This window comes from Oncorhynchus mykiss, chromosome 22, assembly GCF_013265735.2.
Source record: "Oncorhynchus mykiss isolate Arlee chromosome 22, USDA_OmykA_1.1, whole genome shotgun sequence".
NCBI lineage: Eukaryota > Metazoa > Chordata > Actinopteri > Salmoniformes > Salmonidae > Oncorhynchus > Oncorhynchus mykiss.
The window spans coordinates 29,964,139-29,981,412 of NC_048586.1; the positions used below are offsets into that span (position 1 = coordinate 29,964,139).

At 40.8% G+C, this 17,274-nt stretch overlaps 1 protein-coding gene across 3 annotated transcripts in view; it reads right to left on the minus strand.

Moving 5' to 3' along the window:
* The window catches only part of LOC110501718 (tumor necrosis factor receptor superfamily member EDAR), a 55,508-nt gene that overhangs the window by 24,000 nt on the left and 14,234 nt on the right, over positions 1–17,274 (minus strand). For all 3 annotated transcript variants that reach the window (XM_021579461.2, XM_036959070.1, XM_021579462.2), the window contains exon 2: positions 17,134–17,198. In XM_021579461.2, coding sequence (XP_021435136.2) covers positions 17,134–17,184 — 51 coding nt within the window. In that variant the 5' untranslated portion in view covers positions 17,185–17,198. The remainder of the gene's footprint in view (positions 1–17,133; positions 17,199–17,274) is intronic.

Here is a 17,274-nt window from a genome sequence, read left to right on the forward strand (position 1 = left end):
AATATTTTACACACAGAAATATGTTTCGTGTTTTATTTTTTGCCATGGTAAAAATATAGCGATACTGTATAGTCCTGTCCGTAATGACTACAATAAACACATTGACTGACCCATCTTACCATCCAACTTTTATAACCTTGGAAGATTCCACTGTACAGAAATAAGTTAGTAGACTAGTTATAATCAACATGCAATCATATTGATTTTTGAAATACAAGTGAAATTAATTAACTTCTTCCTTTACCAAGTATATGATCTGTGAAAAATGCTTGCTTGAGCTCTTCGAACATTGTCTATCTTCTAAAAACGTCTGTGAGAAGAATTTGAACAGGACTGTATGCCAACGGAATTGTGCCATCATCATGTCCCAAGTTCCCCATCCTCCCAAATGAAGGTGCCACCAACCTCTTGTGATGTTAGCTAAACCTTCCCCTAACCTTAACCCTTTAACCTAACTCCTAAACTTAACCCTAACTTTAAACCTAACCCCTAGCCTAGCTAACGTTAGCTAGTTAGCCACCTAGCCATCTAGCTAGAATTCGTAACATATCATACATTATACAAATCCATAATATATCATTTCATACGAAATGGGTGATGGACATCCCCAAAGTAATAAAATACCATAAGAAACTTAGCATATCATACAAAATGAGTATAGATGATTTACGTACAGAATGATACAAAATGCTTTGAGACCAGGTTGGCAGAGCAGGGATTTTCATTCATTGGGGATGAGAACATTGTAGTGATTTCCACTTGTAGCAGAGAAATATACTGAACAAAAATATAAATGCAACATGCACCAATTTGAATGATTTTACTGAATTACAGTTCATATGAGGAAATCAGTCAACTGAAATAATTAAATTAGGCCCTAATTTTGCATTTCTAATTTAACCTTTATTTAACTAATCCATGGATTTCACATGACTGGGAATACAGATATGCTTATGTTTGTCATAGATACCTTAAAAGAAATGGGCCTCACAATGGGTCTCAGGATTTCGTCACGGTATTTCTGTGCATTCAAATTTCGATCAATAAAATGCAATTGTGTTCATTGTCCATAGCTTATGTCTGCCCATACCATAACCCCACCACCACCATGAGACACTCTGTTCACAACGTTGACATCAGCAAACCGCTCGCCCACACGACGCCATATGTCTGCGGTTGTGAGGCCAGTTGGACATACAGCCAAATTCACTAAAATGACATTGGAGGCAGCTAATGGTAGTGAAATTAACATTCAATTCTCTTGCAGCAGCTCTGGTGGACATTCCTGCAATCTGCATGCCAATTGCACGCTCCCTCAAAACTTGAGACATCTGTGGCATTATGTTGTAAAACTTCACATTCTAGAGTGGCCTTTTATTGTCCCCAGCACAAGGTGCACCTGTTTAATGACCATGCTTTTGAATCAGCTTCTTGATATGCCACACCTGTCAGGTGAATGAATTATCTTGTCAAAGGAGAAATACTCACTAACAGGGATGTAAACAAATTTGTGCACAATATTTTAGAGAACTAAGCTTGAGCTGTCCTTCTCCGATGCCGACGTAAGTAAGACATTTAAGCGTGTTAACCCTCGCAAGGCTGCCGGCATCCCTAGCCGCGTTCTCAGAGCATGTGCAGACCAGCTGGCTGGAGTGTTTACGGACATATTTCAATCTCTCCCTATCCCGGTCTGCTGTACCTACTTGCTTCAAGGTGTCCACCATTGTTCCTGTACCTAAGAAAGCAAAGATAACTGAACTAAATTAATGAAGTGCTTTGAGAGGCTAGTCAAGGATCATATCACCTCTACCTTACTTGATACCCTAGCATTCAACTCCATAGTACCCTCCAAGCCCATCATTAAGCTCGCGACCCTGGGTCTGAACCCCTGCTCTGTGGATCTAGGTCCTGGACTTCCTGACGGGCCGCCCCCAGTTGGTGAAAGTAGGAAACAACAAACGGTTGAACACAGCTGGCGCATCGTCAACCTCAGGAGGCTGAAGAAATGTGGCTTGGCACCTAAACCCTCACAAACTTTTACAGATAAACAATTGAGAGCATCCTGTTGGGCTGTATCACAGCCTGGTATGGCAACTGCACTGCCCACAACCGCAAGGCTCTTCAGAGGGTAGTGCTGTCTGCCCAACGCATCACCGAGAGCAAACTACCTGTCCTTCAGGACACCTACAGCACCAGATGTTACAGGAAGACCAAAAAGAGAATCAAGGACAACAACCACCCGAGCCACTGTCTGTTAATCCTGCTATTATCCAGAAGGTGAGGTCAGTACAGGTGCATCAAAGCTGTGACCGAGAGACTGAAAAACAGCTTCTATCTCAAGGCCATCAGACCGTTAAATAGCCATCACTAGGAGGCTTCCACCCAGCCATGTAACCCTGCACCTTAGAGGCTGCTGCCCTATATACATAGACTTGAAATCACTGGCCACTTAATAATGGAACACTAGTCAATTTAATAATGTTTACATATTTTTGCTTTACTTTATCTCATATGTAGATACTGTATTCTATTCTACTGTATTTTAGTCTATGCCACTGACATCGCTCATCCTAATATTTATGTATTCCTTAATTACATTATTTTACTTTTATGTTGTGTGTATTGTTGTGAATTTGTTAGATTTTACTGCACTGTTGGAGCTAGAAACAAAAGCATTTCACTACACCCGCAATAACATCTGCTAAACATGTGTATATGACAAATAAAATTTGATTTGATTTGTGCGTATGGAACATTTCTGGGATCTTTTTATTTATCCATTTGATTTGATTTGATTTGATCTTTTTATTTACACTTCACATTTACACTTTACATGTTACGTTTATATTTTGTTCAGTGTACCAACAAATAGGGCACTGACTGACAGCTGTCAGTGTAACTAGCTAGCATGCTAACCTTAGGTAAAAATATTTATTCTAGAAATAGACTCCTAGCCTACCTGTCAAGAGATGAGTCTCAGCTAAACTGTGCCTATACAAGCTGTTGACATGTTGAGATTTGAAGTTTGTCTGACTCTTGCCATTTGATAATTCCCGTGAAACTTTTTCGGATTCCAAATGTCATAGAAACAGAAAGCTAGCTCTCAGGTTTGGCACTTCAAGCCCAAATATATCAAACCTTGACTAAAACGATGACTTATTGACTTACATTGATGTTAAACATCATTGGTAAGCTCTAGACATTGTCTTTCAGATCAAAAAAGTGGATGCGTGGACTGGTGTGGGTGTTTAACAGACAATTTGTTTGTTTATATTGACATTTCATTAGATCCTTTTACAATATTATTTATTCATATTTTTTATTATCTAGATCCCTGAAATTCAACTCTGGACCTTGAAGCCAGTTCCACTGCGTTTTTTCATTGTTCCCCTCTAATTAGGGACTGATTTAGAGCTGGGACACCAGGTGGGTGCAATTAATTATCATGTAGAACTGAAAACCAGCAGGCTCCAGACCTCGTATGTTAAGAGTTGAATATCCCAGTTTATAGATGTAATATTTTTCATTGATTGAATATTATTGTTGTTAATTTCTTTGAAATGTTGTCGATAAAATATAATTTCCTTTTAGGAACCATTGCTGAAAATGTACTTGAAAATATAACAATGGTTCCTCTAAAACCTCTGACTACTGTGTGTGTGTAGCTCTATTTGAACCTCAGATCTACTTCAGGGACATTCATAGTTGTGACTCAGAGACCCCATTGGTTCCTATATGATCGCCTCCCCTAGATAGATAGTTGGTGTGTATGTATTGATATGTAGGCTACATGTGCCATTTTAAAATTGACGTAGTTCTGTCCTTGAGCTGTTCTTGTCTATTAATATTCTGTATTATGTCATGTTTCATGTTTTGTGTGGACCCCAGGAAGAGTAGCTGCTTCTATCACAACAGCTAATGGGGATCCTAATAAAATACCAATAAAATACCAAATACCTTTAGCATGACATCTTCATGTTTGTGTGACAGTTTTGAATGTGGGTCAAAAGGAAAATAAAAGTACTTTCTGAATGTCCTTCACTCCTGCCTGTCAAACACCGACCCTCACCGCCGTTAACAGAACCATGGGAAAACAGTGCTAGATAGGCAGGGGTGAAGTACACTGTCTACCTGTTGCCACTGCCTCCCGCTAGCACAGCAGGTTGGAGGCTAGGGCGACACTGTGTACTAGCTAGCTTGCTAGTGAGAGACACTGTGTGGTAGCTAGCTTGTCGCCCCAGCCTCCCACCTGCTGTGTACCAGAGTCCTCCTTAGGACAAGCTGACTGAGCTAGCACACAATGTCCTTCGCCCCTGCCTGCAGAACACCTGCCCACGCCGTTGTTAACAGAACTGTGGGAAAACAGTGTGTGAGGGAGGGTACGGTGTATGGTGTCTACTGGTGTACGGCTAGCTAGCTACCATTATTGCCCGCCCCTTCTTCTGTGGGGTTTATCGGCAGCTGGCATCCAACCTTAATGTGCATTACCCCACCTATTCTACTGGAGCAGCCCCACCTCCCGCCTGTCCTAACTTAAAAACGTAGTATAAAGAGGGGTTCCTGCACATGCAGAAATGCCCCGGATTGCAGACCGTAACTGCACCCTTGTCGTAGGACCTGGAGAAGCCAACTTATATAGGCAGAACACCTACAGGGCATTTCCATCGTCTTCTCAGCCTCATCTGTAAAATCATTACACTGACATAAATGTAAGAACATTAATGTTTTATGTCGAAATATGTGAAGACACCAAGAATGGCAAAGATTCGAACATGTTTCAACTCACAAATCTGATGGAGTATTGCTATATGTTCCCGCTTTCTAGCTAATGTAAATGCCTAACATGAAAGAATTGACAGGTCAATGAACAATGTTATAATTAGGGAAGAACAATATATCGGTGAACATATCGGAATCGGACGACATTAGCTAAAAATGCCAACATCTGTATCGGCCCGATGTCTAGTTTAACGCTGATCTGCAAAACCGATGTCAAAGATGACATGCATACCTATATAACGTAGGCACATGACGTAATGATGCCACGTAAACTTTTGCGCTACACGTGCAACACAGCATTCCTAACCTAGCCCACAATGTCTGCTGTGTGGATTGAGCAGTCAACAAGTCGAGTAGTCATTTGAAAGAGTAAGAACATTTCAGCGAGACAACGCAAAGGCGAAATCCATTAACACCAAGATAATGGAATTCATTGCCCTTGACAATCAACCATTTTCTGGTATTGGCTATCGCCGACTGGCCTAGCACCGGTACACATTACCAAGTGCTCTATTTTTCAGACGTTGCCCTACCGGAGTTACACAGTAATACTGCGATTAGCTTCACGACATACATACTATGGAACGCCGTTTGGGTCTTTGCGTGTTCAAAAAAGATACAAAGCTGCCAAGCTGTACAAAAAAGTCTGCAAACACTGGCCACGAACGATGTGTTTACAATGCCGCGTTGGTAATATAGCATAATTTGTTCGACTGCAACTTCTGGGGTTGTCACTTGCTGTTCGCCTATTGAAATTACTTAAAAATCATACAATGTGATTTTCTGGAGTTTTGTTTTAGATTCTGTCTCTCACAGTTGAAGTGTACCTATGATAAAAATTACAGACCTCTACATCCTTTGTAAGTAGGAAAACCTGCAAAATCGGCAGTGTATCTCATACTTGTTCTCCCCACTGTATATATGGGGGATACAACCATCCCTGCAGAATTTACTGCGAAGAGACAGAGTCAATCAAATCAATCAATCACTTGTTTTTGTACTGTCCATATGTACAGTGCCTTGCGAAAGTATTCGGCCCCCTTTCTGTAGAATCTCCATCCGTTTCTTTTGTGTCCATGTTTTCCAAAAACTCTGTTAAATATCTGCTCTGAATGAAGACTCAACATGTCTGAAGAAAGAATGGGGTGTCAGCTATGACATGACACCTTGACTTTGTCAAAATCTATTTTGGTCATTGAACAGTAAGTGAAGTGGATTTACACCCGGTGACAGAATTGCAGAAACAGAACTTCATCATGGGTCCCTGATCGGTACTACCCAGAAATGCATCATAATGGATATGATGGTCATTCTCTTCATGGTGATGTATCCTGAATAGGTACACAGAGGTAGAAATATGCAATATCCTCCTTTGCATATTTGGGTATTATTCTACACACAGGCTATTCTTTTTTATGAGCTCTTTAATGAGTACAGTATAGTTCAGTACAGTACAATACAGTTCATTATAGTGTACTCAACTCTAGTGTGCTCTACTGTGTTCTGTACTGAACTCTACTCCATTCCACTCTACTGTACAGTATAGGACTGCAGTAAACTATACTCTACTGTACTTTTCTTTACTGTACTGTACTCTACTGTACTGTAACGTACGTACGTACTGTACTTTATTCAATAGGGATGTGCATCTTTTCCTTTCAAGACGATTGGATATGTACATGAACGATACGTTTGTGTGTGTGCGTGTGTGTGTGTGTGTGCGTGTGTAAATGATGTCTGTCTATGGTGTATGAACTTTTTCGGCACCTGAGCTGAGCCATAAGGGAGACTAGAAATCTACCACCCCACTACCACTATCAGATCACAGTTTGGTTCTGAAATCACCCTCCCCCACTAATTAACTTCTCATTACCATTTACAAATTAGCTATGACATAGCCAATGAATATATAGAACTTTAGATTTCATCCCCATCTCAAAATCAAATGGTTTTGACCGTTTTAAAGTTTTTACTGCAAAGCAGTGAGCCTCGCAAAGGTGATTGCTGTCCTCGTTATTAAATAATTAACTTTACCCTGTATATCTAAAATGAAACATATAAAAAAATAAATATTTAACCTTTATTTAACTAGGCAAGTCAGTTAAGACAAAATTCTTATTTACAATGACGGCCTCCCAAAGGCAAAAGGCCTCCTGCGGGGACGGGGGCTGGGATTAAAATATATATATACAGTGCCTTGCGAAAGTATTCGGCCCCCTTGAACTTTGCGACCGTTTGCCACATTTCAGGCTTCAAACATAAAGATATAAAACTGTATTTTTTTGTGAAGAATCAACAACAAGTGGGACACAATCATGAAGTGGAACGACATTTATTGGATATTTCAAACTTTTTTAACAAATCAAAAACTGAAAAATTGGGCGTGCAAAATTATTCAGCCCCCTTAAGTTAATACTTTGTAGCGCCACCTTTTGCTGCGATTACAGCTGTAAGTCGCTTGGGGTATGTCTCTATCAGTTTTGCACATCGAGAGACTGACATTTTTTCCCATTCCTCCTTGCAAAACAGCTCGAGCTCAGTGAGGTTGGATGGAGAGCATTTGTGAACAGCAGTTTTCAGTTCTTTCCACAGATTCTCGATTGGATTCAGGTCTGGACTTTGACTTGGCCATTCTAACACCTGGATATGTTTATTTTTGAACCATTCCATTGTAGATTTTGCTTTATGTTTTGGATCATTGTCTTGTTGGAAGACAAATCTCTGTCCCAGTCTCAGGTCTTTTGCAGACTCCATCAGGTTTTCTTCCAGAATTGTCCTGTATTTGGCTCCATCCATCTTCCCATCAATTTTAACCATCTTCCCTGTCCCTGCTGAAGAAAAGCAGGCCCAAACCATGATGCTGCCACCACCATGTTTGACAGTGGGGATGGTGTGTTCAGCTGTGTTGCTTTTACGCCAAACATAACATTTTGTATTGTTGCCAAAAAGTTCAATTTTGGTTTCATCTGACCAGAGCACCTTCTTCCACATGTTTGGTGTGTCTCCCAGGTGGCTTGTGGCAAACTTTAAACGACACTTTTTATGGATATCTTTAAGAAATGGCTTTCTTCTTGCCACTCTTCCATAAAGGCCAGATTTGTGCAATATACGACTGATTGTTGTCCTATGGACAGAGTCTCCCACCTCAGCTGTAGATCTCTGCAGTTCATCCAGAGTGATCATGGGCCTCTTGGCTGCATCTCTGATCAGTCTTCTCCTTGTATGAGCTGAAAGTTTAGAGGGACGGCCAGGTCTTGGTAGATTTGCAGTGGTCTGATACTCCTTCCATTTCAATATTATCGCTTGCACAGTGCTCCTTGGGATGTTTAAAGCTTGGGAAATCTTTTTGTATCCAAATCCGGCTTTAAACTTCTTCACAACAGTATCTCGGACCTGCCTGGTGTGTTCCTTGTTCTTCATGATGCTCTCTGCGCTTTTAACGGACCTCTGAGACTATCACAGTGCAGGTGCATTTATACGGAGACTTGATTACACACAGGTGGATTGTATTTATCATCATTAGTCATTTAGGTCAACATTGGATCATTCAGAGATCCTCACTGAACTTCTGGAGAGAGTTTGCTGCACTGAAAGTAAAGGGGCTGAATCATTTTGCACGCCCAATTTTTCAGTTTTTGATTTGTTAAAAAAGTTTGAAATATCCAATAAATCTCGTTCCACTTCATGATTGTGTCCCACTTGTTGTTGATTCTTCACAAAAAAATACAGTTTTATATCTTTATGTTTGAAGCCTGAAATGTGGCAAAAGGTCGCAAAGTTCAAGGGGGCCGAATACTTTCGCAAGGCACTGTAGCTTGTTTTTGGTCGCAGGTTCAGGAATGGCAGAACATTTTAACGTTTTCTTGGCGCTAACTCTGCAAATAGCACTGCTGGGTGATTTGAAAAGTCATAGTCAATTGATAAATAATATAATAATACTCTTTGAATTAAAAAAAAATATTTAACTGTTACTCGTTTCAGGCATTGGTCTACCTTACAGGAAAGGCATTTAAACATAAACATATATTTGTTTTATCAAAATGCAAACTTGTATGCCATCTCTAAATAGGAATAAAATTGTTAAATTACGAGCCTAGTTGGTTTAGCCACGGAAAAAAACAGGAACCTTCCCACTAGCCATGATTGGCTGTGATAATGGACACGTCGAGAGATGGTTTCGTTAAATAGCCATCACTAGGAGGCTTCCACCCAGCCATGTAACCCTGCACCTTAGAGGCTGCTGCCCTATATACATAGACTTGAAATCACTGGCCACTTAATAATGGAACACTAGTCAATTTAATAATGTTTACATATTTTTGCTTTACTTTATCTCATATGTAGATACTGTATTCTATTCTACTGTATTTTAGTCTATGCCACTGACATCGCTCATCCTAATATTTATGTATTCCTTAATTACATTATTTTACTTTTATGTTGTGTGTATTGTTGTGAATTTGTTAGATTTTACTGCACTGTTGGAGCTAGAAACAAAAGCATTTCACTACACCCGCAATAACATCTGCTAAACATGTGTATATGACAAATAAAATTTGATTTGATTTGTGCGTATGGAACATTTCTGGGATCTTTTTATTTATCCATTTGATTTGATTTGATTTGATCTTTTTATTTACACTTCACATTTACACTTTACATGTTACGTTTATATTTTGTTCAGTGTACCAACAAATAGGGCACTGACTGACAGCTGTCAGTGTAACTAGCTAGCATGCTAACCTTAGGTAAAAATATTTATTCTAGAAATAGACTCCTAGCCTACCTGTCAAGAGATGAGTCTCAGCTAAACTGTGCCTATACAAGCTGTTGACATGTTGAGATTTGAAGTTTGTCTGACTCTTGCCATTTGATAATTCCCGTGAAACTTTTTCGGATTCCAAATGTCATAGAAACAGAAAGCTAGCTCTCAGGTTTGGCACTTCAAGCCCAAATATATCAAACCTTGACTAAAACGATGACTTATTGACTTACATTGATGTTAAACATCATTGGTAAGCTCTAGACATTGTCTTTCAGATCAAAAAAGTGGATGCGTGGACTGGTGTGGGTGTTTAACAGACAATTTGTTTGTTTATATTGACATTTCATTAGATCCTTTTACAATATTATTTATTCATATTTTTTATTATCTAGATCCCTGAAATTCAACTCTGGACCTTGAAGCCAGTTCCACTGCGTTTTTTCATTGTTCCCCTCTAATTAGGGACTGATTTAGAGCTGGGACACCAGGTGGGTGCAATTAATTATCATGTAGAACTGAAAACCAGCAGGCTCCAGACCTCGTATGTTAAGAGTTGAATATCCCAGTTTATAGATGTAATATTTTTCATTGATTGAATATTATTGTTGTTAATTTCTTTGAAATGTTGTCGATAAAATATAATTTCCTTTTAGGAACCATTGCTGAAAATGTACTTGAAAATATAACAATGGTTCCTCTAAAACCTCTGACTACTGTGTGTGTGTAGCTCTATTTGAACCTCAGATCTACTTCAGGGACATTCATAGTTGTGACTCAGAGACCCCATTGGTTCCTATATGATCGCCTCCCCTAGATAGATAGTTGGTGTGTATGTATTGATATGTAGGCTACATGTGCCATTTTAAAATTGACGTAGTTCTGTCCTTGAGCTGTTCTTGTCTATTAATATTCTGTATTATGTCATGTTTCATGTTTTGTGTGGACCCCAGGAAGAGTAGCTGCTTCTATCACAACAGCTAATGGGGATCCTAATAAAATACCAATAAAATACCAAATACCTTTAGCATGACATCTTCATGTTTGTGTGACAGTTTTGAATGTGGGTCAAAAGGAAAATAAAAGTACTTTCTGAATGTCCTTCACTCCTGCCTGTCAAACACCGACCCTCACCGCCGTTAACAGAACCATGGGAAAACAGTGCTAGATAGGCAGGGGTGAAGTACACTGTCTACCTGTTGCCACTGCCTCCCGCTAGCACAGCAGGTTGGAGGCTAGGGCGACACTGTGTACTAGCTAGCTTGCTAGTGAGAGACACTGTGTGGTAGCTAGCTTGTCGCCCCAGCCTCCCACCTGCTGTGTACCAGAGTCCTCCTTAGGACAAGCTGACTGAGCTAGCACACAATGTCCTTCGCCCCTGCCTGCAGAACACCTGCCCACGCCGTTGTTAACAGAACTGTGGGAAAACAGTGTGTGAGGGAGGGTACGGTGTATGGTGTCTACTGGTGTACGGCTAGCTAGCTACCATTATTGCCCGCCCCTTCTTCTGTGGGGTTTATCGGCAGCTGGCATCCAACCTTAATGTGCATTACCCCACCTATTCTACTGGAGCAGCCCCACCTCCCGCCTGTCCTAACTTAAAAACGTAGTATAAAGAGGGGTTCCTGCACATGCAGAAATGCCCCGGATTGCAGACCGTAACTGCACCCTTGTCGTAGGACCTGGAGAAGCCAACTTATATAGGCAGAACACCTACAGGGCATTTCCATCGTCTTCTCAGCCTCATCTGTAAAATCATTACACTGACATAAATGTAAGAACATTAATGTTTTATGTCGAAATATGTGAAGACACCAAGAATGGCAAAGATTCGAACATGTTTCAACTCACAAATCTGATGGAGTATTGCTATATGTTCCCGCTTTCTAGCTAATGTAAATGCCTAACATGAAAGAATTGACAGGTCAATGAACAATGTTATAATTAGGGAAGAACAATATATCGGTGAACATATCGGAATCGGACGACATTAGCTAAAAATGCCAACATCTGTATCGGCCCGATGTCTAGTTTAACGCTGATCTGCAAAACCGATGTCAAAGATGACATGCATACCTATATAACGTAGGCACATGACGTAATGATGCCACGTAAACTTTTGCGCTACACGTGCAACACAGCATTCCTAACCTAGCCCACAATGTCTGCTGTGTGGATTGAGCAGTCAACAAGTCGAGTAGTCATTTGAAAGAGTAAGAACATTTCAGCGAGACAACGCAAAGGCGAAATCCATTAACACCAAGATAATGGAATTCATTGCCCTTGACAATCAACCATTTTCTGGTATTGGCTATCGCCGACTGGCCTAGCACCGGTACACATTACCAAGTGCTCTATTTTTCAGACGTTGCCCTACCGGAGTTACACAGTAATACTGCGATTAGCTTCACGACATACATACTATGGAACGCCGTTTGGGTCTTTGCGTGTTCAAAAAAGATACAAAGCTGCCAAGCTGTACAAAAAAGTCTGCAAACACTGGCCACGAACGATGTGTTTACAATGCCGCGTTGGTAATATAGCATAATTTGTTCGACTGCAACTTCTGGGGTTGTCACTTGCTGTTCGCCTATTGAAATTACTTAAAAATCATACAATGTGATTTTCTGGAGTTTTGTTTTAGATTCTGTCTCTCACAGTTGAAGTGTACCTATGATAAAAATTACAGACCTCTACATCCTTTGTAAGTAGGAAAACCTGCAAAATCGGCAGTGTATCTCATACTTGTTCTCCCCACTGTATATATGGGGGATACAACCATCCCTGCAGAATTTACTGCGAAGAGACAGAGTCAATCAAATCAATCAATCACTTGTTTTTGTACTGTCCATATGTACAGTGCCTTGCGAAAGTATTCGGCCCCCTTTCTGTAGAATCTCCATCCGTTTCTTTTGTGTCCATGTTTTCCAAAAACTCTGTTAAATATCTGCTCTGAATGAAGACTCAACATGTCTGAAGAAAGAATGGGGTGTCAGCTATGACATGACACCTTGACTTTGTCAAAATCTATTTTGGTCATTGAACAGTAAGTGAAGTGGATTTACACCCGGTGACAGAATTGCAGAAACAGAACTTCATCATGGGTCCCTGATCGGTACTACCCAGAAATGCATCATAATGGATATGATGGTCATTCTCTTCATGGTGATGTATCCTGAATAGGTACACAGAGGTAGAAATATGCAATATCCTCCTTTGCATATTTGGGTATTATTCTACACACAGGCTATTCTTTTTTATGAGCTCTTTAATGAGTACAGTATAGTTCAGTACAGTACAATACAGTTCATTATAGTGTACTCAACTCTAGTGTGCTCTACTGTGTTCTGTACTGAACTCTACTCCATTCCACTCTACTGTACAGTATAGGACTGCAGTAAACTATACTCTACTGTACTTTTCTTTACTGTACTGTACTCTACTGTACTGTAACGTACGTACGTACTGTACTTTATTCAATAGGGATGTGCATCTTTTCCTTTCAAGACGATTGGATATGTACATGAACGATACGTTTGTGTGTGTGCGTGTGTGTGTGTGTGTGCGTGTGTAAATGATGTCTGTCTATGGTGTATGAACTTTTTCGGCACCTGAGCTGAGCCATAAGGGAGACTAGAAATCTACCACCCCACTACCACTATCAGATCACAGTTTGGTTCTGAAATCACCCTCCCCCACTAATTAACTTCTCATTACCATTTACAAATTAGCTATGACATAGCCAATGAATATATAGAACTTTAGATTTCATCCCCATCTCAAAATCAAATGGTTTTGACCGTTTTAAAGTTTTTACTGCAAAGCAGTGAGCCTCGCAAAGGTGATTGCTGTCCTCGTTATTAAATAATTAACTTTACCCTGTATATCTAAAATGAAACATATAAAAAAAAAAATATTTAACCTTTATTTAACTAGGCAAGTCAGTTAAGACAAAATTCTTATTTACAATGACGGCCTCCCAAAGGCAAAAGGCCTCCTGCGGGGACGGGGGCTGGGATTAAAATATATATATACAGTGCCTTGCGAAAGTATTCGGCCCCCTTGAACTTTGCGACCGTTTGCCACATTTCAGGCTTCAAACATAAAGATATAAAACTGTATTTTTTTGTGAAGAATCAACAACAAGTGGGACACAATCATGAAGTGGAACGACATTTATTGGATATTTCAAACTTTTTTAACAAATCAAAAACTGAAAAATTGGGCGTGCAAAATTATTCAGCCCCCTTAAGTTAATACTTTGTAGCGCCACCTTTTGCTGCGATTACAGCTGTAAGTCGCTTGGGGTATGTCTCTATCAGTTTTGCACATCGAGAGACTGACATTTTTTCCCATTCCTCCTTGCAAAACAGCTCGAGCTCAGTGAGGTTGGATGGAGAGCATTTGTGAACAGCAGTTTTCAGTTCTTTCCACAGATTCTCGATTGGATTCAGGTCTGGACTTTGACTTGGCCATTCTAACACCTGGATATGTTTATTTTTGAACCATTCCATTGTAGATTTTGCTTTATGTTTTGGATCATTGTCTTGTTGGAAGACAAATCTCTGTCCCAGTCTCAGGTCTTTTGCAGACTCCATCAGGTTTTCTTCCAGAATTGTCCTGTATTTGGCTCCATCCATCTTCCCATCAATTTTAACCATCTTCCCTGTCCCTGCTGAAGAAAAGCAGGCCCAAACCATGATGCTGCCACCACCATGTTTGACAGTGGGGATGGTGTGTTCAGCTGTGTTGCTTTTACGCCAAACATAACATTTTGTATTGTTGCCAAAAAGTTCAATTTTGGTTTCATCTGACCAGAGCACCTTCTTCCACATGTTTGGTGTGTCTCCCAGGTGGCTTGTGGCAAACTTTAAACGACACTTTTTATGGATATCTTTAAGAAATGGCTTTCTTCTTGCCACTCTTCCATAAAGGCCAGATTTGTGCAATATACGACTGATTGTTGTCCTATGGACAGAGTCTCCCACCTCAGCTGTAGATCTCTGCAGTTCATCCAGAGTGATCATGGGCCTCTTGGCTGCATCTCTGATCAGTCTTCTCCTTGTATGAGCTGAAAGTTTAGAGGGACGGCCAGGTCTTGGTAGATTTGCAGTGGTCTGATACTCCTTCCATTTCAATATTATCGCTTGCACAGTGCTCCTTGGGATGTTTAAAGCTTGGGAAATCTTTTTGTATCCAAATCCGGCTTTAAACTTCTTCACAACAGTATCTCGGACCTGCCTGGTGTGTTCCTTGTTCTTCATGATGCTCTCTGCGCTTTTAACGGACCTCTGAGACTATCACAGTGCAGGTGCATTTATACGGAGACTTGATTACACACAGGTGGATTGTATTTATCATCATTAGTCATTTAGGTCAACATTGGATCATTCAGAGATCCTCACTGAACTTCTGGAGAGAGTTTGCTGCACTGAAAGTAAAGGGGCTGAATCATTTTGCACGCCCAATTTTTCAGTTTTTGATTTGTTAAAAAAGTTTGAAATATCCAATAAATCTCGTTCCACTTCATGATTGTGTCCCACTTGTTGTTGATTCTTCACAAAAAAATACAGTTTTATATCTTTATGTTTGAAGCCTGAAATGTGGCAAAAGGTCGCAAAGTTCAAGGGGGCCGAATACTTTCGCAAGGCACTGTAGCTTGTTTTTGGTCGCAGGTTCAGGAATGGCAGAACATTTTAACGTTTTCTTGGCGCTAACTCTGCAAATAGCACTGCTGGGTGATTTGAAAAGTCATAGTCAATTGATAAATAATATAATAATACTCTTTGAATTAAAAAAAAATATTTAACTGTTACTCGTTTCAGGCATTGGTCTACCTTACAGGAAAGGCATTTAAACATAAACATATATTTGTTTTATCAAAATGCAAACTTGTATGCCATCTCTAAATAGGAATAAAATTGTTAAATTACGAGCCTAGTTGGTTTAGCCACGGAAAAAAACAGGAACCTTCCCACTAGCCATGATTGGCTGTGATAATGGACACGTCGAGAGATGGTTTCGGATTGGTCTGTTATGCAGCACGCTTCTGTCTATAACATGAGCTCAGTATGTGTAGGTAATCCTTTTTAACGTGTCTATTTTGAAAGATATCACGAAGAACTGCATAAGTGTTGCTAATTGCTCTCCTCTTTCTGGAGGACCGAGTTTTAAAATCAGTGGGATACCCTGTGGAAGCAGAGTATGATATCTAAGAAGATGGAGAAAATTCTGGCCTTTTGGCAAACTCAAAGCGGGCTGTCATGTGCCTTTTACTGAAAAGTGGCTTCCATCTGGCCACTCTACCATAAAGGACTGATTGGTATAGTGCTACAGAGATGGTTGTCCTTCTGGAAGGTTCTCCCATCTCCACAGAGGAACTCTGGAGCTCTGTCAGAGTGACCATCTGTTCGTGGTCACCTCCTTGACAAAGGCCCTTCTCCCCCGATTGCTCAGTTGGCCGGGCAGCCAGCTCTAGGAAGAGTCTTGGTGGTTCCAAACTTCTTCCATTTAAGAATGAAGGAGGCCGCTGTGTTCCTGGGGACCTTCAAAGCTGCAGAAATGTTTTGGTACCCTTCCCCAGGTCTGTGCCTCGACACAATCCTGTCTCAGAGCTCTACGGACAATTCCTTCAACCTCGTGGCTTGGTTTTTGCTCTGACATGCACTGTCAAATGTGGGACCTTATATATACACAGGTGTGTGCCTTTCCAAATAATATCCAAGCAATTTAATTAACCACAGGTGGACTCCCATCAAGTTGTAGAAACAAGAGGAGGAGGAGGAAGAGGAGATGGGAGGAGGAATAGGAGATGGGAGGAGGTAGACGGGGGAGGAGGGAGGAAGAAGGATTAGTTGGGATAAGGAGGAGATGGAAGAAAGAAGATCAAGGGAAGAGGTGGGAGGAGTAAGAGGAGATGGGAGGAGGAGTAGGAAGCGTCAGGAGAAAAAGGTAGGAGGAGGGAGCGTGTGGCTGGTGAGAATGAAAGGATGTGGGATACCAATGGGCAACCACTCAAACCCCAACATGTGACAGTAGTTATTCCAACCAAGTCGCTCAAGATCCAATGCGCACATTGGGAGATGCATTCAAAACCAGCCTCTAGTGGCAACAGTGAGCATTATTGGTGTTGCAGATATCTCCCTCTCTCCCTTTCCCTTTCCCTTTCCCTTTCCCCCTCTCCCTGTCCCTGTCCCTGTCCCTTTCCCTCCCCGCCAGGAGTGGCTTTAGTGGGGATCATTAACTGAGCTCTGAGGGAAGTTAAACTCCTAGGAATACAGCCAACACAGATACGCATGCTCACTATCACACATGCACAACCAACAGGTTTCAACATCAGAGGAAGAGAGGAGCGAATCAGACCCAGATTATAACTACTCTCTTAGAGCTCCACTGAGAAACCTTTGATGTTTCACAACCTCTGGCAAAGACCTGCTAAAGTCTGGCGGTACCTCTGCCAGTGTGTCTGTGTATCTGTTACACTGTTGTCTTTATCCTCAGTTTGTTTCATTGCTGAAGATGGGCGAGGATGAGGAGAGGAGGGGGAGGAGGAGAGAGACAGGAATTGGAAGAGTAATTTAAGAGATACTCACCAATAACAAACAGAGGAAGAGAGACTCTTTCTGACTTCCTTTCTGTAACATCTTCACACCTTCCCCTGAGAAAGAGAAAGGAAGAGAGAGAGCCAGAGAGAAAGAGAGTCAGATGTACAGTACATGCATTTTGAAACCCAT